Source organism: Molothrus ater, chromosome 17 (genome assembly GCF_012460135.2).
Source record: "Molothrus ater isolate BHLD 08-10-18 breed brown headed cowbird chromosome 17, BPBGC_Mater_1.1, whole genome shotgun sequence".
Taxonomy (NCBI): Eukaryota; Metazoa; Chordata; class Aves; order Passeriformes; family Icteridae; genus Molothrus; species Molothrus ater.
In genome coordinates, this window is record NC_050494.2 from 9,039,073 (window position 1) to 9,062,299 (window position 23,227).

General features: G+C 44.9%; 1 protein-coding gene across 1 annotated transcript; it reads left to right on the top strand.

Moving 5' to 3' along the window:
* Positions 1–9,413: 9,413 nt before the first annotated feature.
* On the top strand, positions 9,414–22,221 carry PCMTD2 (protein-L-isoaspartate (D-aspartate) O-methyltransferase domain containing 2). The gene is made up of 6 exons (XM_036395570.2): positions 9,414–9,565; positions 12,054–12,382; positions 13,599–13,701; positions 15,460–15,631; positions 16,451–16,574; positions 18,096–22,221. Exons 2-6 carry the CDS (start codon positions 12,076–12,078, stop codon positions 18,479–18,481), a joined length of 1,092 nt encoding a protein of 363 aa, XP_036251463.1. The 5' UTR covers positions 9,414–9,565; positions 12,054–12,075; the 3' UTR covers positions 18,482–22,221.
* Positions 22,222–23,227: the final 1,006 nt, after the last annotated feature.

The window sequence follows — 23,227 nt, forward strand, 5'->3', positions numbered from 1 at the left end:
ATGTTCACCTCACCGGCTGGCACGCTGTTTTCCTGAAGGGCACATAATTGTTTTATGGGGGTTTCGCTCGACTTTGCAGCGCTGAGCAGTTCCTTGTGCCAATATTTGATTATGATGATCGAGCTAATAGACGTGCTTGCCTGTCCTTCCTTAACGAATTGGCTGAGCTGGATAATAGAGCGCTCAGATTTGTGCTAAATTGCAGCTCGGGGAGCCATCACTGGGAGATGTTATCTTCTCAGAACTGGCGTCCTTTATCACAGGGAAGGGAATTGAATTGGTTTAAGATGGTACACTGTCAGTTTATAGGTGTGCTTAGGAGAGCTCTTAAGCCTCCTCCAACAGGGCGTAGGGTGAGAGAGGAATGTCAGAGCAGAGTGGGCTTTTGGCTTCAAGGATGCCAGGGAAAAGATACTCGTCAGCATATGGTTGTCTCTAAACACATCGATAAAAAATTGACCAATGAGAGTCATTTGGCCTCACTCATGCTGCTGTTAATTGTTAAAAGCTGCTAATGACCCATTCCTCCGGTGGTACCTTCCACTTGTCAGCATTGACCTGATCTCTCCCAGAGAGGCGTTCCAGCCATGGCTTTCAGCTGTAAGCAGAAAGGGGGGGGGGTTCTTTCCCAGCCTCGTTCATTTTTCTGAATTTTGTTCCCCTTGCCCTACAGCTTCTCTGAGTGAATGCTCGAATCCTGCTCCCACAACCAAAGGGTCCTGAAAAAGACACAGCTGGGTGGTCAGGAAGGGGTTGCCTCATTCTCATCAGGCTACTGGGGAGAGAAAGCAACTTTGCTCTTCAGAGATGCCATTTAGCATCAAATTCATCCCTCCTGGGCCTCAGGAAGATGATGTGAGACTGGGGAGCAGTGGATGGGCTGGAGATAACACTGCAGCCAATAGAGCAGCCCCGAGCAAGAAATTGCTCCAGCACAGCTTGGTTGGATTCAAAGGCTCTGGCCTGCACTTGTTAGCACACTCACTTCTCCTACACTTTATGAGAAGATATATCCTGAAACGACCTCCTGCTTTGTACAGAAGGGCTTGTGGGATTGAGGCTTTGAAAAAGCATGAGGATGATGCATTCTTCAGACAAATAGCTCTTGTTATTCCAGCTGCCTTCATCCCCATCCCTCAGTGGGATGAATAAACCAGCAACTATTATAGAAATGGTAGTATCTGTTTTGAAGACATTTTTGACCCTGTCAACAAGGAAGTATAAGAACCTCTAAAGCCTGCCTTCATATCTATGACTGCAGTGCTCTTTTGTTTAAATGACAGGGAGTATCTGTGATGACCCAAAGAGCCACAAAGGGGTAGAGCAAGGACATGCTCTGCCTGAGCTTCCCCAGAAGGACCTGTCCATGCTAAGATACCCTCACAGCATCCTGCCCACTGCAGGTTAACACCAGCACATCCTTATTGAAACCAAGACGTGCCAGAACTTTTCCTTGCCTCTTCCTTACTCACAACAAGTCCCAAAGTCCACCTACGCTGAGCATGAAGCAATGGTTGAATGGTTTCTACTCAAACAGGGCTAAGCTGGCCTTAGCACTACGGGGAAGTTGGTTTTGATAAGCCAAGGTCCCAGATCAAGCTCCTCAGGTTTTGCCATTTGTTAGAGGACTCCCACTCAGGCTCCAACATTTAATAATCCACCCTAACCATGCTGAGGCTGTTTAGCAATTAAATAACATAAATCCAGAAGCTAGATTAATAAACAGTCTGGTCTAGAGCAGTCTACAGGGTGGAGAGATAAAACTATAAAATATTTATCACCAGCTTGGGGATGAAGTCATTAATTTAATAACTACCAATTGCTTTGCTTCTTACAATTGTTAGGAGTCTGAAGGTTGCAGAAGATTAGGTGGGAAACTTACTGCTTCCCTGCTGAGTGGAGCCTTTCCCATGAAAGCCAGGGCCCAGCTCCCATCTGTCACCCCATTACGTTCGGAGGTGGTGAATATATTACTGTGCTGCTTCCCAAAATAAAACAAAACAAAATTTCTGCTGGCCACATGGCAACCCTCCACGGGACTTAATGAGAACACTGCCCTTTGTGCAGAGGCCACTTCCAACAGCTGTAGAGATGGAGGCAGAGGGATCTCTGACCATTCTCATGATGTGGCTCCCATGGTGAGCACAGCCCTGGCAGCACTGCCAGTGCAGGTGCCTTTGGGGACCAAAGCTTTGGCTGCCTCTTGTCCAGAGACGTCAAGAGCGCTGTCTGAGCCTCCCTCATCAAGGATTTCTCAGTGGGTCTTCACGTTTTCAGGAGAGGGAACAAGGGTATTAGCTGGGTCCCTGCTGTGATTTGATATTGGGGAGCATCCAGGACTTAGATCCACGCATCCGCTTTGCAGTGATTATGGCTGGAGTCCCCTGATGAGTGTGCTCCCCTGCTGACAGCTACAATTTGCAGTGATGCTGTAGCAAAAGTCATGGGGGGAGAGGGAGGGAGGGTAGCTGTGTGCCCTCAGCATGTTTTGTCATCAGTTTCATCCAGGGACAGCAAAGGGGTGCCAGCTGAGGGAGTGGGGTTTGAGCAGGAGCAGTGTGTGAGGTGGGACATCGCTGCTGATGAGGGGCTGAAACACTGCTAATCCTCCCCATGACTGCACTGACAGCAAAGGCAATCAAATTCCCTAAATAATTGAATCGAATTGTTAGCCTGTTTTTTAAAATAAATAAACTAAAAACAGGCCCAGTCTGTGAACATCAACCACAGCATGGGTGAACACAGGGGTGCAGCCACCCTTGGTGACTTGCCAGCAGCACTTAGTGTCCACCCCTGCTCCTGAGAAGGGCAGGCAAACAGCTCAGAGAGTCCTGAAGGGTGCTGGGGGGCTCCTGCTGGGACAGAGCTCAGCCACCAGCCTCAGAAGAGCCCTGCTGTCCATGGGCATCTCAATCCTCCTCCAGTCCTGCAGAGCCACAGGACTGACCCAAGAAAAAGCAGGAATGAGTGAGAATCCTAAGTGGGTGCCTTGAGGAAGTAAGAAAGGTCGACAGCAGAGATGGTGGCCAGGGATGCAGAAATGCATCTGTGCTGTTCAGGAAAACAGCAGCTGTAAAATAATGCTCTGACTTCTGAGGCTCCCACAAAGGAGGTTCTTGCATGAGGTTTGTGAACAGCTCAAAACAGAGAAGTCCAAACCTGGATGTCCAGGTACTGGAGATGAGGAGCTCTGGGTGAATGGAGCAACTGCAATATCTTGGCCAAGACTATGTACGACAGAGTGAGATTTTAGGGGTACTTTTAGCAGGGTAGGGAGAGAGAAAGAGAGAGAGAAAATTCTTGTGAATCACAGCAGACCTGCAAGATATTTCTACTGTCACCCAAAAAGTAACAGAAAGGCTTCTGCAGAGCATTCACCTCAATTTTTCTGCCACAACAGACTAATTTGAAACTGTCAGCACAAGCATCTTTGTCCTGACCATCCTGCACTGCAGTACTCATCCAGCACAGGCAGGGCTAACTGCAGAGGCCCCACTCCAGTATCATGTCATCGCATTACCCTTTCATTTCTCTTATCAATGCTGCCATTCAGTTCCGCTCCTTATTCCCAGTCCTTATCACAACGAGCCAAAAAAGTGCAGAACATCAGTCAGGAGGGAAAAAAAAAAAAAAGAACAGGTGAAATTCTGATTTTGTCAGCTAAAATAGTTTCCAGATGAGTGCTGCCCACAAAGAAGCTGAATCTTGGTGATTTAGTTCCCAAATTTTACATTTGCTCCGTCTCCCCCATCTCTCCTCTCAGCTCTTAGCTCAAAGTGGAGTCCTGACATTGCAAAGTGTTAATAGAATTAGTCTCCTGCTATAAACTGTTCACTGGGGCTTGTTAGCTCAATTGTTGATGCTAAATTCTTATCAGCAGAGCCACCTAAAAGAGCGTTAATCAAGAAAGGCTGAACTCGCTGCCTGGGTCACAGAAATTTAATTAAACCCCGAGTAAAACTGGAAAATCATTTTGAAAAGAGAAGAAACGAATGCAAAATGTTTTTCATCATTTGACTTTGCATCTCCACAGTCAGACGTGATTTCAAAGGGTGTTTTGCCACAGCAAAGGCTGAGGGAAACGCAGAACAGACTTTCCTCAGTGCCTCCTTTAATACAAGGTCCTGGTGCTCATCCAGGGTAAATGAAATATGGAAACTCACTGATTGAGGTCTGTTAAGGACCTGCACCCACAAATGCAAAGGAGCAGAATGCAAGTCCAAGTTACACAGTGATCTCCTTGAGCAAGGTTCTGTTATGTTTAAGGTTGTGTTATGGTTATTAATTTATGGATTTGCATCTATTTTCCATTTGTGCTGCAGGAAGTCTCATGAAACAAACCATTTGTTTGGCAGACACAGAGAAATACCAGTATTGGTAGGACCTCGTGTGGGAATATTGTGTGTAGTTCTGGGATCTGTCTTTGGAAAAAGAAAAGATTAATTTATCCTTGAACAGGTGCAGAGAAGGACTGGCAGAGTGATTAGCAGAACTGAGATCCTGTCTTAGGAGAGGAGATTAAAAGAGCTTGGCTTGTTTAGCCTAGAAAAACAAAGGTTAAGAGAGGATATGATTACTTTTCATAAACACATTCAGGGTGGGAGGAAGGGGAATGATTTATGTTAGAACATAATACAGGTGGGAGATCAAATAAGGGACATCTTGGCAAGGAATAAATTGCCACTGGAAATCTGAAGATGTTTTCCTATTGCTGGAGAAGGAAGGTTTTGGAAGGGCTTTCTGAGCAGGATGGATGAGCCCCTGTGGTCTTTGAGGGGACAAATGTGGCTGGCCCAGCCCCACCAGTGAGTCTGCAGGTGGGACACGAAGGACTGCCAAAGGCAAAGGAGGGAAGTGTGATATGGCTGCCATCTGATGGCATTTCTATTATTTATAAATCCATAAAACCCATTGATTTTATTTAATCCATGAATCACTTGAAAGATCCAGGAATGGTTTTCTTCCTCCATCAATGTGAAAAGCTTGATATCTGAGATTTTTATTTGGGAGCTGCCTCCTAAATCATGGCAGATGGGCCATGACAAGGCAGCAGAAGGACAGGACAGAGAGCTGGGTTTGCTGGTGCTCCTGGCAGTACCAAGAAGAGATGAAACACCTCTCTGCCCCATGTCCCCACTGTCAGGGATGCCTGGTGACACCTCCTCCCACTCTCAGCCAGGCTGCAGCATCTCCTGGCTGCCTTCCTCCGATGACACACTTAAGTGAGATGAATCCAGGGCTTTAGGAGTCCTTTTTCCATGTGGCACTGGTTATGTGCGGTGCAATCCAGTGGAAATCAAGACATATGTTCTTCCTCTTGCTTCAGCAATTACTCACAGAGCCCTCAGATGAAGTGGAGCAAGAGGACACACACAGACACAGACACACACACATATATATATATATATCTATATCTATATATATAAATATAGAAATCCTTTGCATGGGTAAGAGGATCTCAAGTGATTTGCTGTCAGTGTGTTAATATTAATTCTGGTGTAAGTGCATATGTCTGCATGTATTTGCATATATGCATGTGTGTGCATATGCATATATAGAATATTTGCATATGAAAGTGGTATAGAGCCAAACTGACCACAGAAAAGGCAACACAGCATATTTTACAAAATGAAAAAAAATATGGTGAAAATATACCCCTATGATTTAATGCTCCCCCAGCTCTTAATTTATGTGAGTCCTCTTGTCACTCACTAATTACCCTGCTGACTTAACCAGCCATCTGTATCACCAGGCTGCAGGTCAGCTCAGTCTGCTGGGCCCTGGTTTGGGGGCTAAAATGCATTTCTGCTGTTTGATCTTCCAAATAAATAAAAAAATCTCATTTTAACTCAACATCAGTAAGAGATCAGAAGTTAATTCATCCTGACTGTTGTTTTGAAAATATTTATTAAAGAAATTTGTTTAAAAAAAATGAAGTTGGAAACTGTAAAACAGAGGGAAATAAAGACAAGGAAAATCTTGGCTTCAGCTTGGCCTTGTGAAAATTGCTGGCTCTCAGCAATTATCTCAGCTAATGAAGGATGGAGACTGATTCTCCCTGGTGAGACTGTGGTTGCTGCGAGCAGGGACTTGTGCCTGTGAGGGACCCTGCCCCAGCCCGAGGGATGCTGAGGTGCCACCTCAGAGCCCCGAGGCAATGCCTGTACTGCTGGGGACACCTTGTGGTGCATGGCTGGGACAGAAATGCTGCCATTGAAGTGCCACCAGGCCCTGCTTTCCTAATCCTGCTCTGCTTTCTCCACTCCCAGGGGTGCTGGGGCTCTCCAAGCCAGGGGCAGCTGCCCGCAGGGGTTTGTAGGCAGGGCAGAGTCACTGATTATTGCTGACTGTAACTCCTGGCTCACAAAGCGCCAGCGAGCTGCAAGGAGGAGAGGGAGGACTTTGTAAAGAGCAGGGAAAGAAGAAACACAGAGAATCAGCTGCTGGAGACTCAAGAAATGATGAAACACCCAACCATGTTTTTTTTCCTAAATGTGGGGATTTTTGCAATATTATCAGGCAATTTTTGGTGTCCCCCAAAGCTGGAGCTCCATGCTCTGACACCCATGGAGGTGTTTTCAGCCACAGCTGCATTCTCGAAGAAAAGAGATGGGAAAAAGCTGCCAGGAGAGGAGAACCAGTGTGAAGCTGGGGGTGAGCCTGTGGAGCAGTGACAGTGGGGCTGTCTGGGCACAGCATGGCACGAGAGATTTGGGACATGTGCAGCAGAGAGTTAGAGGTGCAGAAAACAAGCTGTCCCTTGGGGATGATGAGTCCTTTCAGCTGCTCCCTCCCTCCCCATGGCTGTGCTCCTGACAGGTTTGGGGTGCAGGCAATGAGGTGGGGACCTGCACTGGGTAAATGTCCTCCTTGTTTGTGTTTCTCCTGGCCAATCCCTGTAATTCTCTGGCTGGAAACAGAAGCTGCAAGCCTCACTGATCTTGGCAGTTTAAGGCTGCCAGGAGATATGAATACACCTGGGAGGGGACAGGGGATTTGGGAATCCCTAAAACACCCCTCAGGTTCTTACTGGGCTTCCCGAGGACTCATTGCTGCCAGAAAGAAGCACGAGCACTGCTCTCCTCTGCCCCTGTGAGCTCTCTGCTGGCAGCACAGCTGCTTTAGCAACAACTGCAATTCATTTTTTTTAACCCAGCTTTTATTTTAACAATCTTTGCACTTAAAAACCCCCCAAAAAACCCAAAACCCAACTGCTATTTTTCAAGTGATTCCAGCAGCAAAGGGAGCAGATGCTGAATGGAACCACACGTGCAGGGAGTTTGTGTGTCCTGCGTTTGCAGTTTCCAGTGGGTTGCCATTATCCCCGAGCATTCTCCGTGTGAAAGATGAGGAGAGTGCAATCACCACGGCCTGTTTCAGTTGAATCAGCAAGGAGGAGTTTCAGAGCTGGCTCTCCACTAATAATCCCATTCTCCCAGGCAGCTGTCTTCTGCAAAATGAAAGTGCAGACATCTACAGTATTACCCTGCTCCTGTTTGCAGAGTCTGCTGTTATCACGTTAATGAAGGGAGCTGAGATAATCACCTTAAAGCATAAATAAATCTCGGATGCTGATTCACTTTCTCCTATTTGAGTCTCATTTACCAGGGTAATTCTTATTTTTTTTTCCGCTGCAGGCTTGTTGTGTCTGCCAAGACAGCTTTTTTTTTTCACAATTCATCTCCAGAGAACTTGAATTAAGAGGCTTCTTGTCTTGTTGCAGTTATTCCTTCTCATTTTGCAGCCATATGAAGTCCTAGATCTAAAGCCAGGCCAGACAATTTTATCAAATCTGCAGCATCAGCCAATGCTGAGGGGGTCACTTACAACTGAAAACAAACAGACACTTTTAGAGGATAATTTCTCTCAGTCTTAGACAGGTAACAGGACACACCTTTTCTCCAGGTCATTGAAGGAGCTCACACAGGTTTGTAAAATTTAAATTTGTGGCCTAACACTCAGTTATGGGACAGGGATCCCCCACAAAATGAATGGCATTCAGATGTTGTGAAGTTTCACAATATCCCGTGTTTCCTTCAAGCCCCTACCCCTGGAATCAGGTAAATCTGCATCTCACTTATTTATCCATCACTTAATTTACATGTAGCATTCATGATTGCAGGGGAAAAAAAAAATCCAGTCATGTGACTAAATTTGGATGCTCATCAGCTCAAAATGAAGAATATCAACCAGTTCCCACCACAATTTTTTTTCCCTAAGTTCCCATGATTTTTTTCCCAAGCCTGACTAATGACACCAGAACATCTGGTGCTGGCCAGGCTTCACTCAGGAGATTTGGCTCCTGTGTCTGTGCCAGCAGCTCACTGGCATCCCCCAGCCCCTTGCTCCTGCATCCCTCCTGCATCCTGGGATATCTTGTGCTGGCTGCCCTAGAACAGAGGCTAGATGGAGTTAAAGAATAAAGCAGGGATTTCTTAAAAGGCCTCCATGGATCCACCTTGGGCAGCACAAGAGCCCAGCCAGGGCTGCACCGAAGGTGAACCAAAATGGTAACAAAATGCACGACTGCTCACGGGGTCTCTCACTTTTACAAGTTTTGCTCCATTTGCATATTGGAGTTAATTTTCCAGTTACAGCTTTAGCTTATGAAGTCCCATCCTGCTTGTTATTTCATTCCACGTTGTTTGTGCTCTTGGGCCTAAGATTTGGATCAGTTGTCCTTGGTCCACTGCTAGAGAAGGAATTGTTTTGTCTCCCTGCTCTGTGAAGAAAGCTTACTATCCCCTAATATGAAGCTCAGAAGTACACACTAAAGCAGTATAGAGTCTGAAAAATATAAAAGTTAAAACCCAAAGCATCACTGGGATGTCCCAATCCCACAAGGTGCTGTCACAGCACCATCACAGGCCACCAGGATTGGGACAGCTGGGACAACTGGGCCATGAGCTGGAGAAGCAGGTGTGGAGATGGAGCCTTGGCCATGAGGTGGAGGAGTAGGTGTGGAGATGGAGCCTCGTGCTGGCAACAAGAACTTTGGGAAGGGCAGAGAGTCCGGGAATGGGGAAAGGCATCCAGGCTGCCATGGGGAGATGTGCTCAGGAGCTTTGCGATGGGAAAAACGAGAGTCGCAGCCTGTGTATGTCACACTGAGTGTGCATGGCAAGGTTTGGGTGGTGGGGTGGCTTTTGGGAGAAGCTGCTGCAAGTTTTCCCGGATCTGATGAAGCCAATTCCAGCCGACTCCATCGCCGGGACTCCCCTCACGGAACAGCCGTGGTACAGTCCTGCCCCCCCCCCCCCCCCCGCGCCGGCTCTGCGTGGTACGGCCCAGACTGCGCCCCCCACCGGGCAGCAGTGGTGTGCTCCCTTACCCCCCCCCGGCTGTGGTGCGCTCCGCGCATGCGCAGTGCCGCGAGCGGAGCTCAGCTGGACAGTGTTTACAGCCCGAGCGCGTTGGCCTGGGCTGAGCCGAGCGGAGCCGAGCGGAGCCGAGCGGAGCCGAGCCGAGCCGAGCCGAGCCCAACCGAACCAAACCGAACCGAACCGAACGCAGCCGAGGCGAAGCGAAACGGGACGAACCGAACGGAGCCGAGCCATCCGTTGAGGTACCGCTTTTGTCTGAAATCCCGGAATAACCTCCCCTGTGCTACTCCCGGTGCCGTGCCGGGGCAGGGACTGCCCTGGAGACCTGCCGGGGGCGAGCAGCCGCGGTTCTGTGCCTCGGGCATTGTTGGGAGCCCTCCCCGAGCGGTGCTGCTGTGCCGGGGCTGCAGCCGCAGGGTCCCGGTTCGCCTTTGGGTTTGTTTTCCTGAGGGGAGGATGGCAGCGAGGGGATGGTTCAACACCAGAGCAACCTTTGAAACCTCTGCTCTGCCACCTTTGATATCTCTGTTTTGCTACCTTTGATGACTCTGCTTTGCCCATTTGGTGGCTCTGTTTTGCCTCCCTTGGAGTCTCTGTTTTGCCTCCCTTGGTGGCTCTGTTTTGCCTCCCTTGGTGGCTCTGTTTTGCCTCCCTTGGTGGCTCTGTTTTGCCTCCCTTGGTGGCTCTGTTTTGCCACCTTTGGTGGCTCTGTTTTGGGCAGCGGTCCGGGTTTCTGCCTGTGGACTTTGTCCCTGCTCAGATTTGGGGAAATCTCTGCTTTGCCTTAGAAGCGAGGAAAATGCGCCCGGGGTTTGCTGTGGAGGGAGAGGGGTTTGTTTTGAAAAGTTTAATAAAAATAAGACCTACTGGGTTCCCATTTCCCACCAAATTAAACAAAGGTGTGGAATCACATGAGGAGGGCCGTTTGAATCTCAGAGTTTGAAGTTGTGCCTATAAAACATGCGTTTTACTGGAAATAGGTTAATGTGCAGGGAAAGTGATGATTTCAGAAGTGACTGACACCCGTCACAGGGCAGATATTCCCTGCTCCCATTATGAAAATGTCTCAGCCAGCTGTGTTTGTTGTTGTTTTCCATGGTGTAGAGCATGGAAGAGCACTTGTTGTCCATGGAGCTGAGCTGAAACCAGGTCAGACCAGTTGTCCCAGTGGGGCTTGCGTACATCAGCAGGAATTTGTTTGGGATCCAAAGTGGAGCGCTGTTAAAGGCACAACTTCTTGCTTTAAATCTAAAAATGTAGATTTTATTTATTTCTTTTTTTAAATAGCAAAAAGAGTGGAAGGATAAAGGAAGCTTAAAAAAATATATACATAAAAGAAAGTCAAGGGAATCAAAATCCTTGGTGAAGAGAGTATTTTAATGTGGAATGTTAAATTAAAGGTACAGGCAGCCCTGTGTTGCAAATGCAGTGAGGTTTTGTGTATGTAAGAGGAGGGGGAAAATGTAATTGGTACATTAACCCACCTGAACCTTCAAACTGATGTGTTCCTGCTGTGAAGTAATAAAACAGAGTCATTTTTTGTAGAGAAAATGAAGGAGTAACTGTGGAAAGGAGAGGGGTGATGTTTTATTTCAAGTGTTATTAACGGTCTTGAACTGGATTGATGTATTTGAGACGTGAATGGATTAAGAACTGGCTCGAGTTCCCTGCCTAAGTATATCCTGTTTTGTGTGCCTCTACAGGTAATCAGAGCGATGTGTTATTTGAACAACTGTGAAATCTCCTTGGAGTCCTGTAGCTTTGCTTTGTTTCCTCAGAAAATGAAAGTTTATAATTTGCTCTGGCTGAATGTAGCAAATAAACCCCAACAATTTCACTGTAGGCAGATCTTCTGATCCCAGGAATGAACTCCAAAGCTGCTGCTTCGTGGTTATTACTGTGAGCAGGGAAAGGCATTGTAAACAAACACGTCTTAAATCATGCTGTGCTTTCTGGAAAGGATTTTTTCCCCTTAATATATGAGAAGGAGAGAAGAAGCCAGGTTAATTCTGAGTGGTTTTGTTCCCCTGTACATTTTCCTTTAAAACCTGTAGGCTGCAGTGGGAATTCTCTGTGGAGCTGCTGTCTGTGTCATTAAGTGCTTTACTAATGGTGGTGGCTCAGTCTCTGGAGATGAGCTGTGTGAAAGTGCATTTGCTAAAGTGCATTTACCAAAGTAAGCAAGGTTGACAGGTCAGAGTTTTGCTGGGTTTTTTGAACCTCTGTGCAGTCAACATCCTGCTGCATGTTCAAAGGAAATGCAATTTGAGATTTTTCTGGATTTTCTGCCTATTTCTTAGTCTTGTCAGGTGCTGTTAGAGGTGGAAAGTTTGTGTGTGACGGGAGCTCTGACAGACAGCCCAAACTTGCCCTGTTGTTTGGGCTTGCAGTGAAAAATGACCCCTAAGCACAGGAGCTGGAATAATCCTTTCTATAAAAGGGTTCAGTGGAAAAGCTGATGTGCTGGTGAAACGGTGGGAGGGTTTGAAGACAGGCCTTGCACGCTGAAATTGCCTATTGTGATTTTTTTTTTCCCCACTGGTGTCAGGTACTGGATGCCAGATCTGCTGCATTTTGCTTTCCATTGGGGGTGGGAGCAGTGGGTGAGGTTTTTCTGGAGCTTGGAGTAGGTAAAGATCTCTCTCAAAGTACTCCATGTACAGCAGCATAGTTTAGTGTTGGAGTGCATGTTCTGTACCTCACCTTGCTTTGTTGTTATTTCCCTTTCAGTGTTTATAGGAGGCTGCTGAAGATGGGAGGCGCGGTGAGTGCAGGAGAAGACAACGATGAATTAATTGATAACCTGAAGGAGGCCCAGTACATCAGGACAGAGCTGGTGGAGCAGGCATTCCGAGCCATTGACAGGGCAGATTACTACCTGGAGGAGTTCAAGGACAATGCCTACAAGGACTTGGCATGGAAGCATGGAAATATTCATCTCTCAGCACCGTGCATTTACTCAGAGGTGATGGAGGCTTTGGACCTGCAACCAGGGCTGTCGTTTCTGAACCTTGGCAGTGGCACTGGTTATCTGAGTTCCATGGTTGGACTCATCCTGGGTAAATACCTCTTCAGTCACATTAACTGGCTGTATTAGAGCTTTAAAAACAAGTTTTGCAATTGGGGATGAGGTATTCCTCTGCTAATGGAGCTAAAAGGTAGCTGGGAAAGTAAAGAATGCATTAATCCAGCTTGGCAATTTATCAGGATTCTCACAGCCTTCTCTGGAACTGGAGGGCATCCAGATTTCTGTGGCAGATCAGAACAGGCAGCAATGTAGTTCCAAAGGTGGCTGTAATGGATTCTTGCAGGTCTGGACACAAACCTGGGTTTGTTTCCCCTTAAGCAAGACCCCAGGTCAGGATCAGGAGTGCAGAGTTGAAACTGGGACTGAGCAAGTCCACAAACAGCTGTGAATGCTCTGTGCCTGGTTTGTGTTCACAGCCTTGTCTGAGACAGGTTTGAGGTCCACTTCTGACTCTTAACTCCCCAACACACAGATGGGAATATTCTCTGGAATACGCTTTAGTGCAGCAGAACTGATTTTGTGACCACATCTACAGTGGCACAAAGCAAATTATCCAAGTGGAATTGGACAATTTAAACTCCCCCTTTAATGTGTTTCAGTCAGAGCTGTGCTGCTAGGATAGATAGCAAGTGGCTATAGGGTGAAATCTGGGGGAGTGTCCAGAATTTTAACTGCTGGGATATTTATTCTGAGGGTAAAGTCTCATTTCCCATTTCTGATTTTCTCCTAGGTTTGTTGACATTACTTAAGTACCAATTTGTAACTCCAGGGCTTTTATATTCTTTTTGCAGAAGTTATCCTGTCAGTTCTGAATAAAAAGCATGAGTGCTGAACAACTTTAGTATTTCCCAGTTTGTTTTTGCTGTTAATTGAGGTACAGTATGTGATGACTGTTCCTGATTAATTGCAGAGATTTTTAGGAAGGGGGTGCAAAAATAACATGGATGTGCTAAAACATGCAGGCCATTGGTCACTTTCACAGCAATGGCATGAGTGTTTCCCTCCTATAGAGAAGTTTCCTGCATAGTTAAGAGCAAATGATTCAGAATGAGCTGCACATGAGGCTCATTTGCTGCCAGAAATTGCAGGTATAGGGTTGCAAATCCCATTGTAGCAGTGAGAGAGCTGACCCCACACAAACATCTGACACATGGAACAATCTGCTGGAGGAGGGAACCCAAAGTATGTCAATCCTGCTGGATTTGGTGTTGTTGCTGTTGCCATCCCCTGGTGTTCTGCACTTGCAGGTCCTTTTGGGGTTAACCACGGTGTGGAGCTTCACTCTGACGTGATCGAGTACGCCAAGCAGAAATTGGACTTTTTCATTAAAACAAGCGACAGCTTTGACAAGTAAGAATTCAAAATGCCTGTTGGGATTAATTTTGTGCTTTTGGCTTTACTCAGGGCAGTTCTTGCTTCCATGTGGCCCCTCTGGATTCAGGGTAATCTGAGGATTCAGGCTCCTTAGGCTTGCTGAGCTGCAGTGTGTGACCTTCGAAGCCTGTATGTGTCATGAGGGAGTTTCAGAAATGTTTGCAGAGTTTTTAATAGCAGTGCTGATGTTGCAGGGCTTAGAGGGAGCTGAGGAAGTTTGTTTATTTTTAAATGCACTTGCAGTAACACCTTAAAACTTGCAAGTAGCAGTACTTGGTTGTGCCTGTGATCTGAGAGCCTGCATAGTGATGAGATTATGAACTGGTTTTTGTAGTGGCCTAATATGTTTTATCTGAGAAGAAGGAAAAATGGCATTTTAAAATATGAAGGTAGTTTTATGATGATTAAGTTGGTACTAAAACTGCTTGGGATTTGATTTATATTCTTCCTTAGACCCTCCATTCTGCTGCTGTCACAAGTAATAACTTCCCAGCTAGATAACCACTGCCAATAGTAACCTCAGCAATAAAAGTTGTGGCTGTCACATTTTTGGATCTGTTTCACAGTTTGTTCAAAGAGGGATGCAATACATCTGTGAATACCTGATATCCTCCTCTCCTGGGAGGAAGAAAATGAAAATCATGGCATGCAGGATTTTAGGCTACTCAGCCTTTTGCTGTTCCTGCTGCCCTGAGAAGCTGCTGAGGAGGGGGTTGTATTTTCTGCATCTTGGCAGAAGACTGAAAGTTTCTGGTTCTCAACAGGGGTTTTTTTCAGTCATGTTGCTGGTGTTTGAGATGTTTTAAGCAAGACTTTCTTCTCTCTCCAGACAAATATAGCAATGGAGCAAAAGCAAGCTGAATTCAGAAATTACCATGCCTGGAAAATTGGCTTTGCTGAGTGATGTCTGCTGGGTTGTGCTCCTGGAACAGTGTGTGCAGGAACTGTTCTCTGGCTGCTCTGAATGTCCAGCCTCTTTGCAAACCCAGAAAGCTCCAGGAAGCATTAGGAATAAATAGGTGCTATGTTGAGCTGCCACTCAAGATGCCAGTAAAAGAATGGATGTGTTGAGCAACTTCTACCAAAATCAGCTCTTAAACATAGGGCTTAAAATTGAGAGAGTTTTGGAGCTTGTACCATATGCATCAGAGAATCTCTCATTTTTCTTTTAAACCAAGTCAGAAGTACTGTAGGCAAAAAGTCTTTTTATGAAGGGTGAAATCACAGTTCTTTTGAAGCTGATGGCAAAACTTTCATTGGCTTCAGCTCAGCTTACTTTTGTATCATCAGGTGGTAATTCCCCACATCTGAAAACCAGTTAAAAGCTTTTGAAAATGCAAAAATAAACCCAGGTGCAGTCCTTAAAAGACTTTGACATTTGGAAGCACAGGTCTAGTACATGTATTTGCATTTTATAACTTGAGTCAGCATCAGGTGACTAAAAATAGCTTGTTCTGAAGAGTTAGCTGCAGCTCAAATATGAAATTATGCGTCCTTATCCTTGGGAGATTTTAGTCCATGAATTCTGACCTCATTTTTCTGTGGTTTTGAGACTTCTAACTGTGGTCTGTTAAAATAATGTCTAGAATAGATGGGCTTTGGTAGAGAAATCCTGTAGAACTGTGGGGGTTTTTCCCAGTGTTTTCCATAGTTCAATTTCTCCAGAATTGTGGAAATAATTTATTTTGATAAATCATTTTATTCGTGTCTAATACAAGTCTTTTTCACTTTCAGGTTTGAATTTTGTGAGCCATCCTTTGTCACTGGCAATTGTTTAGAGATTTCTCCAGACTGCACTCAGTATGACCGTGTTTACTGTGGTGCTGGAGTCCAGAAGGAGCACGAGGACTACATGAAGAACCTGTTGAAAGTTGGGGGAATTCTTGTCATGCCTCTAGAAGAGAAGGTTGAGTGCCTTTTTACTCGTGTTTCAGTTATTCTTAATTCTGATCATGGTTTGGTCAGTAGCTGTTCTTTTATCTTGCCCTTGTAGCAAGCTGAAGAAAGAATTATGTGCACTGGTTTTCACAATGACTGAAAACTGAACTTTGCACATTCTTAATATTTAAGAAATTTGTAGTTTTGCAGTCTTCCATATATTACAATCTTTTGTTAATTGCAATTTTACTTCCACACTGCAAAAAATATGAGCAAAGCTTTGTTTAATTATATAATTTAGTGTTGTGCTTAAGGGCAAAACACAACTTTTTGCTCCCTGACTGTCTCTTGAAAGAGTGTGCAGGATGTCTCTATTTACAAGTGTCAGTGGATTCTTTTAGTAAAAAGTGGGTCAAGTGCCTGACCTTTTACCACTGTCAGGGAATGTGAGAGGAGCAGGGTGCAGGGTTTCTTCCCAGTGAGAGGCTGTGCGTGGGTTAGGGTAGGAGATTTGATCTGTGACCTTTCCAGGAGCCAGTGCTCGTGGTGACTCAGGAGTTTTGCCAGAGGTCAGACACAGCTGCTCTGGTCAGAGGGAGATCTGGGCAAGCAGAGTGACCCAAATTACCAGTGCCCATGCTCTGTTGGAATAGAGGAAGTTACCTGGGGCTAGTTCTGCAAGGAGTTCCCAATTTTTTTTCAAAAAACCAATGTTGTTTCTCACTTACTGTTGCATCTTCCATTACTTCAACTTGTCCAGGCAGAAAAGTCATTTGTTCATATTTTTTTGTTCAAAAATCTCACTGTAGTTCCCACAATGGACAATAATCTCCTTGTTTTGCTTCAGTTGACTAAGATAACTCGGACTGGTCCTTCAGCCTGGGAGACCAAGAAGATTCTTGCTGTTTCCTTTGCTCCTTTGATTCAGCCAAACCACACAGATTCAGGAAAATCAAGGCTCGTTCACTTGCGTGAGTACAGAAATTCCTGAGCTTGGGAGACTTCCTTCTGCTGCTTGGCTGTGAGCTGTAACATCCCTGGGAATCCTTTCCAGGAAAATTACTCTCAAGTCCTTCCTGTTTTTTGAACAGCTGTCTGTCTTGTGCAAGCATTGGAGTTGAATGAAATAGATTCTAAATCACAGACTCACAGAATGGCCTAGGTTGGAAGGGACCTTAAAGATCATCTAATTCCAATATCCCTGCTGTGGGCAGGGACACCTTCCACTGGCCCATCATTCTAAACACAAATTATTTCTTGTGAAGTTGTACCTGAACTTTGCAGGGTGTTTTATCCTTGTTTTTGCACATTCTGTTCCAGTCCTGAATGATTGAATCCTGTCATGGTTTTCAGGCACTGTGCCACAAGGAGAGGGAAGTAAACAAACACTACCTGTGAACAAATGTTGTACCTACTCAAAGACACTCACCCCCAGCAATCCAGAATTATCCTGAACCTGGAATGCTTGAGGGATACAAGTTGTGAAGTTCTTGGTTAGCTGTTTGAAATGCAGGTCGTATCAGTGGCCCCAATCTTTAGATTAAGACTTCAGTATCAAGAGGCCTCTTAAGAACACATGAAGACAGAGGTACTTTCATAAAGAGATTGGTGAGGCTTTGGTCTTAACCTGGAAAGGTGTCTGCATGACAGGAGCTCAGGAAACAGTCTACAGCATGCTAGGAAGTCCAACAAGTGCCTGTTTCATCATGGTCTCACTTTGTAGTGAGACCTGCCCATGAATTGTATGTAGTTATTTTCTCCTTTTTTCATTCAGGTCCCAGGAAAGCTCACTTGTTGGCAGAGGACAGGGACTTTTTGTGTAATTTTTAATTAATTTTTAGTTCATGGATCTATGTACATCTGTACTTTTTTTTTTTGCTACATTTCTAAGCTGGCAGCAAATAAGTGCAGAAGGCAGAATGGTCTTCCAAGCCATTAATGTGGGAGGCATTTTAATACAGTAACTTACTGTGATGTTGCTATAATTACTTCTACAAAATGGTTTCCAGCCTGTCTTCACTCACTAAGTCTGAAGCAGTTTTTGAAGAGCGTAAATAGTACTTGTATTTTATAAGTGCAAACTTGGCAAAGCTGAAGAAGCTGTACAAGAGAAAAATCATTTTATGGAAGAATCAAACAGACTTGAGGTTTAGTTATCTACCAGAGGAAAATACCTGATTCTAAGCCATGAAACAATCACAGCTCCCATCACTAAGTCTGCATACAAACAATCTTTAAAATGTGCATCTTAGAATAATTGAGAACTTGAAATCAAGGCAGGAACTTTTTTAATGAGAGAAGCGCACAATTAAATTTCATTCGGAAAGTTGCAACACGGTTTATCCGAGTTGACAGGAGCTGAATAGAGCTGTTTGTGTAATCCCAGCAGGGAATTCAAATGGCCTGATTTAATCTGAGCAAACAGAATTTTTCCTGGGACTGCCCATGGGGGAAGTTTCTCTGACTGCACTCACAGGTTTCTTTGCTCGCAGCACCCGTGGCCGTCCGCAGCCTGCAGGACCTGGCTCGCATCGCCATCCGCGGCACCATCAAGAAGATCATCCACCAGGAGGCCCTGGGCAGGGCTGGGGACGGGCTCAAGAGCCCGCCCAGGTTCAAGAGGAGGCGGCTGCGGCGCCGGCGCATGGAGACCATCGTGTTCCTGGACAAGGAGGTGTTCGCCAGCCGCATCTCCAGCCCCTCCGACGACAACAACAACTGCGAGGACATGGAGGAGGAGAGGCTGGAGGAGGAGGAGGAATCCAAACCCTCTGAACTAAAGCCAGACCCTCCCGTAAACTTTTTGAGAGAAAAGGTCCTGAGCCTGCCGTTGCCCGATCCCTTGAAGTATTACTTGCTTTATTACAGGGAAAAGTAGTTTTTCTTCTTTTAGGAAGTGGGAAGTAGGCAGAGAATAAAGTATTCCTTAGGGCTTGACAAACATGTCCCACTTGCTTGCCTGCCAGCGAGACACCCGAGGCAGTAGGCTGGCTGGGGAATGTGGCTGCTGTAAACTTTGACATTATAGCTTTTTTGAGTTCTTTCTTTCTTCTCAGTTGTGTGCTATAGTTTTATTCTACAGCAGGGATTCCTTAAGAAGCAAGTTGGTGAAATGCTCAGCTGCTTATGGAAAGGAGGATTTAATTCCCTTGAAACTAACCGCAGGAGATATTGCTAAAAATCTCATGGCTGCTCTACTGAATATCAGTTGGGAAAAACTCCTGAGCAGTTCCCCAAAGACCTTTGCTGTCTGTGCTCTCTCCCACTAAACCTGCCATGTATTTGCCATGCTGTGTGTTTAATGCAGGATGAAGATAATTAGTTAAACCCTGACCTGGCAAATCATGTTTCTTCCAGTAATCTGAAAAGCACAACTTTTACAGAAAGGAAAAAATTTTTGGCATTACACTTGTGGCATCCAGGTTTTGAATGAGAAGGAAAGCACCAGCTCCCCTTTGGCTGGTCTGCTTTGCTTGTAAATTATACATAATTTTTTAGTAAAAAGTTTTACAAAATACTGTTTTTTTTAAATGGAAAACCCATGTTCTAGAGAACGAGTTGTTAGGTTTCTGTGGTTCTTTCAAAGCTATGGAGGCAAGTGAGGGATTGCAAAGCTGTTTAACTTTGACAGGATGCAAGGTAGTCAGGGTTGGGACTGCTGTCTCTGAAAACGTTTACAGAGTAATTCTGAGTGGGGAGAAGGGTAGAGAAGAGCTGCAGAGCAGTGAGTTTGTGCAAGCTGAAAGCAGTATCTGTGGTTTTTGCTGTCATGTGAGATAACTCAGGTCTGGGCTGAGCAGAGTGAGGTGCAGAGCACCAGCCTGAGCAGTAAATCAGCCAGACAGAGTTTTGTGGGGGTGTCAGCAGAACCTGAGAGCAGCCTAGAGAGCCAAAGTGATGCAGTTCTCAGGTGTTCCTGTGTGTGTGCCCCTGCTGTGGCGTGGTGGCCAGAATACAACTTGTTCACAAGTCTTCCACAGTGGAGTGGAGCTGCTCAGCTGTGTAGGTGATTTTATTCCTGCTGCAATGAAGTAGAAATTTTAACAGGTTCATATGGAAAGACTTGTCACTCTGCAGTTCTGTGGATGTGAGCTGTAATTTTTATTTCCAAAACTCTCTGTCATGGTGATGGAAGGGGATGCCATGGAATCATAGGATCACAGAATGGTTTGGGTTGGAAGGGACCTTAAAGATCATCTTGTTCCAACCCCCTGCCATGGGCAGGGGCACCTTCCACTAGGCCAGGTTGCTCCCAGCCCCGTCCAGGCTGGCCTTGGGCAGTTCCAGGAATGGAGAGTCCACAATGTCTGTGGATTAAAAAATACTATGTTTAGAAGAGGTTTACTTGGTTCAGCCTGTTTGGGAAACGTACCTGAACTGTTAAAGGCTGGAAAGCAAGCCTGGAGTCTGTGTTGATGTGAAATAGTCCTAAAGCTGGGGGGAATGAAAAGCTCTCTTTCAGCAGGTTATGAAACTGTGTTAAGGCATTGCCCCATCAGAAGCACTTGAGTTGGTATCACTTTGATATCTTTTGGTTTTTTAATGTGTGCTGTCTCCTCATTTTCTGAGGAGGAATGAATGAAGACTGTATTGCCAAATGGTCCTGAGTTGCACAACTTGCTTCATGAAAAATAATTTCAAAGTTCTGTGTGGCTTTGAAAATAAATGAATAACATATATGTCTAAGCCTGAAGTGGAGAACTTTTCCTTGCTTAACAGGATTTTTGTGTCTCTTTGGGAATATTGTCTGATAACCCTGTATCATGTGGTTGATGGCATGTAACACAGTCACAGGCTGGGTTTTGCCTCTGGTTTCCTGTCTCCACTTCTGGTCTCAATGGTACCCTAAATTATCTTGTTCCCTTGGGTTTTGATTTCTTTATTTGCAGTGGGGCAGTTCTGTGGCCACTGAGCTGATGTTTCCTGTAAAGGTGCACATCCCCATAATTGGATTCTAGCAACTCCCATGAATTTCTTTCTACAAATGCAAATCCTGAATGTGGTGGTAAATAGAGGGTTAATAGAATCTGTGTGTAATTATTCTCAGTGCTTCCCACAGGCTGTGGCCTCTTACTTGTTGGAAAAGTCTGTTTAATGGGTGTCATGCCAGGTATGTGCCTTTCTGGATTGTGGCACAATTTCCACACCCTTCCATAGTCCAGGGTGCCTCCTGCTTTTGGCTACCAGGTCATCCTTCAGTTTAATCACAACATTTTAAAGGAGTCCCTTTAAAAATGTCATTAAACTTCAGGTTCCTGTTAGTAAGCCTTGCAGAGATTCTGTTAAAGCTGACCAGTTGAGGGAGGATTATCTTTCATTTATCCCTTGTTTGGTTTTTATCCCCATCCCAGCCCCAGTTGAAAAAGGTATTTTATCAGATTTTTTCACCAGATTTGCCTTTTTTATTACATTTGCTAGATTTTTGTAGCTTTCTATAAGATGCATAAATACTGCTATTTTTTCTTGGATAAGGTTGAATAAATAAATAAATATATATATAAATATATATATATAGGAAATTCATGTTCTAGGTTGTCAAATTGTCCTCTTGTCCAAAAAAACCCCACAGATCTAAACAGATAGTAGAAATTCTATGTATTATATAACTGTGAAATAGGATTGCTTATAGCCTGTAAATTAAGGGGAATTGTAAATACATTTTCCCTGTGCACAAGCACTTGCACTGTAGTTTTGTAGGCATTTCTAGCAGAGGGGTGGAGGCAGAATTGGGTTTATATGGATCAATGAGCTGTCCAGGAATTGTACCTGCTTTGTTTCTTTTTGTGTTCTCAGTAGTTGTCACTTTTTTTTGTATGTGACTCCTTTTAGGTTTTGATCCTGCAGCAAATTTGCGAAGAGAACTGAACTTCAAACTGCTTTAGTCATGAGTGTATAAGCTGAAAAATCTCTGTCTAGAAACTAGAGTTCAGTTGGCCTGAGGCATGCAGAAATGTTATGCAATTTAAACTTTATTAATAAGTGTTTCTGTATCAATAAATTCAGTAAAAACTTTTTAGCCTTCTTAATATGGCTTTGCATTAGTTATGGTTAGAATACTTTTGTAGCTGGGTGCTTTTTTCCGTAATTGGAGGTCAAGACACAAAACCAGCAGAAAAAATGCTTAACAATATGGTGCAGGTACATGGTTTTAGATGAACTCCTCAGAATGGGATGTCTCAAACCTGCCCAGATGATGAGTTCCAAACCTTGAAGTAATGCAGCTGTGCAGGATGAATTTTGGGATCAGCACACACAGCACTGATGCAGATTTAATGTGTCAGGGTGGTTAAAGAGTGGTCTTCGTTCCCTGCCTGTCTGACCCATAAACAGCAGATACCAAAAGGTGATTTCATCCATTTCTGCACTTCAAGGAGTTGCCTAAGCCAAAGGTGTCAGGAGTTTGTTCTGTGCATTCTGAACTGCAGCTCCCCTCTTGTCCCCTGGGCTCTCTCTGAGTGTTTAATTAATGTGGATTTTTAAGAGTAAGTGTTCAAGGCTTTCATTTCTCCAGTATTGAGAACAATATTTTGGTTTCAGCTGTGCTAGGAATCTGATCATAATAGCAAATACAGCTGCTGCTAATTAAATGAATCTGTTAACCTTTATTCCATAGGATAATTGCCTGTCTGTGTGTTTCTTCCTGTCATCTGTGTGTATGATAAATGTCCTTTTCCCAGCTATAACAGGAGATTAGTTCAACGTTAATGTTTTCCTTCACGTGATGCGTGCTGAAAGAAAAATCCTTTTCTGCTTTGCAAAGCCATGGATGTGTCATACAAATGGTATTGAGGAAATTAAATTTGTCAGATGATGTTTACGTTCACTTCATTCTAAAACAAAGAACATCACAGTCCCCTGCGGGGTATAGAGGGGGCAGGTCCCCTGAAGGAAATCTTTCTGCTGAAGAAAAAGGGACAGAAGGGAGAGTTAAACAAAAAATACAAGGGGTGAAGAGGAAAAAAACCCACCTGCCCCCCCCCCCCCCAACTTTCTTGCTTTGTACAGGTGTGAAAAGCCTGTGGAGCAGAGGCTGGAAATGCTGGAGCATGGGACAATGGTTGACATCATTCCTGCTGTTCAGGAGACCAGTTTTGGTTCCTGCTCAGAGATGCACACTCCTTTTTAAAGAATTTGTCACGTTCATGGAAAGTAAGACACATTAATGTCAGAGTAAGGGGCCTGGGATTGCTGGTGTTCCTTAACCCTCACCAACATCCCATTTACCACGAGAGGAGATGAGCGGAGAGAAGTGGTGAAGATCTGCTGCTCAGAAAATGTGTGGGTTGCAGAACTTGCCTTGCACTGAAAGGATTCCCCATGCTCTGTTAAATCTGCTGCCTTGGCTCAAGATCCCATTCCTACAAAGCAGTGGGCAAATGCCCCTCAATCCATCCCAAAGCTGCTCCCCCCCAGCACAGCCAGACTTGAAATGCAATTCCACAGACAGGACTCATCCTGCAGAAACGGGACTGAGCCCTGACCCAGCTCTCCTCTTTGCAATACAAGTAAAAAGGGATTTTTTTGTTGTTGTTGTTGTTGTAGAGGGTTGGTTTAGAACTTGAAGTTTATGCACCACAGAGGCAGAAAGCAAAAGCCTCATATTTGCAAAATGGCCAGATGTGCC

Excerpts from the sequence above, each read along its gene's own strand:
- PCMTD2 (XM_036395570.2), top strand. The coding sequence starts at position 12,076 with ATGGGAGGCGCGGTGAGTGCAGGAGAAGACAACGATGAATTAATTGAT. Across the intron at positions 12,383-13,598 it reads CATGGTTGGACTCATCCTGG|GTCCTTTTGGGGTTAACCAC; the intron begins GTAAATACCTCT and ends CTGCACTTGCAG. Across the intron at positions 13,702-15,459 it reads ACAAGCGACAGCTTTGACAA|GTTTGAATTTTGTGAGCCAT; the intron begins GTAAGAATTCAA and ends TTTCACTTTCAG.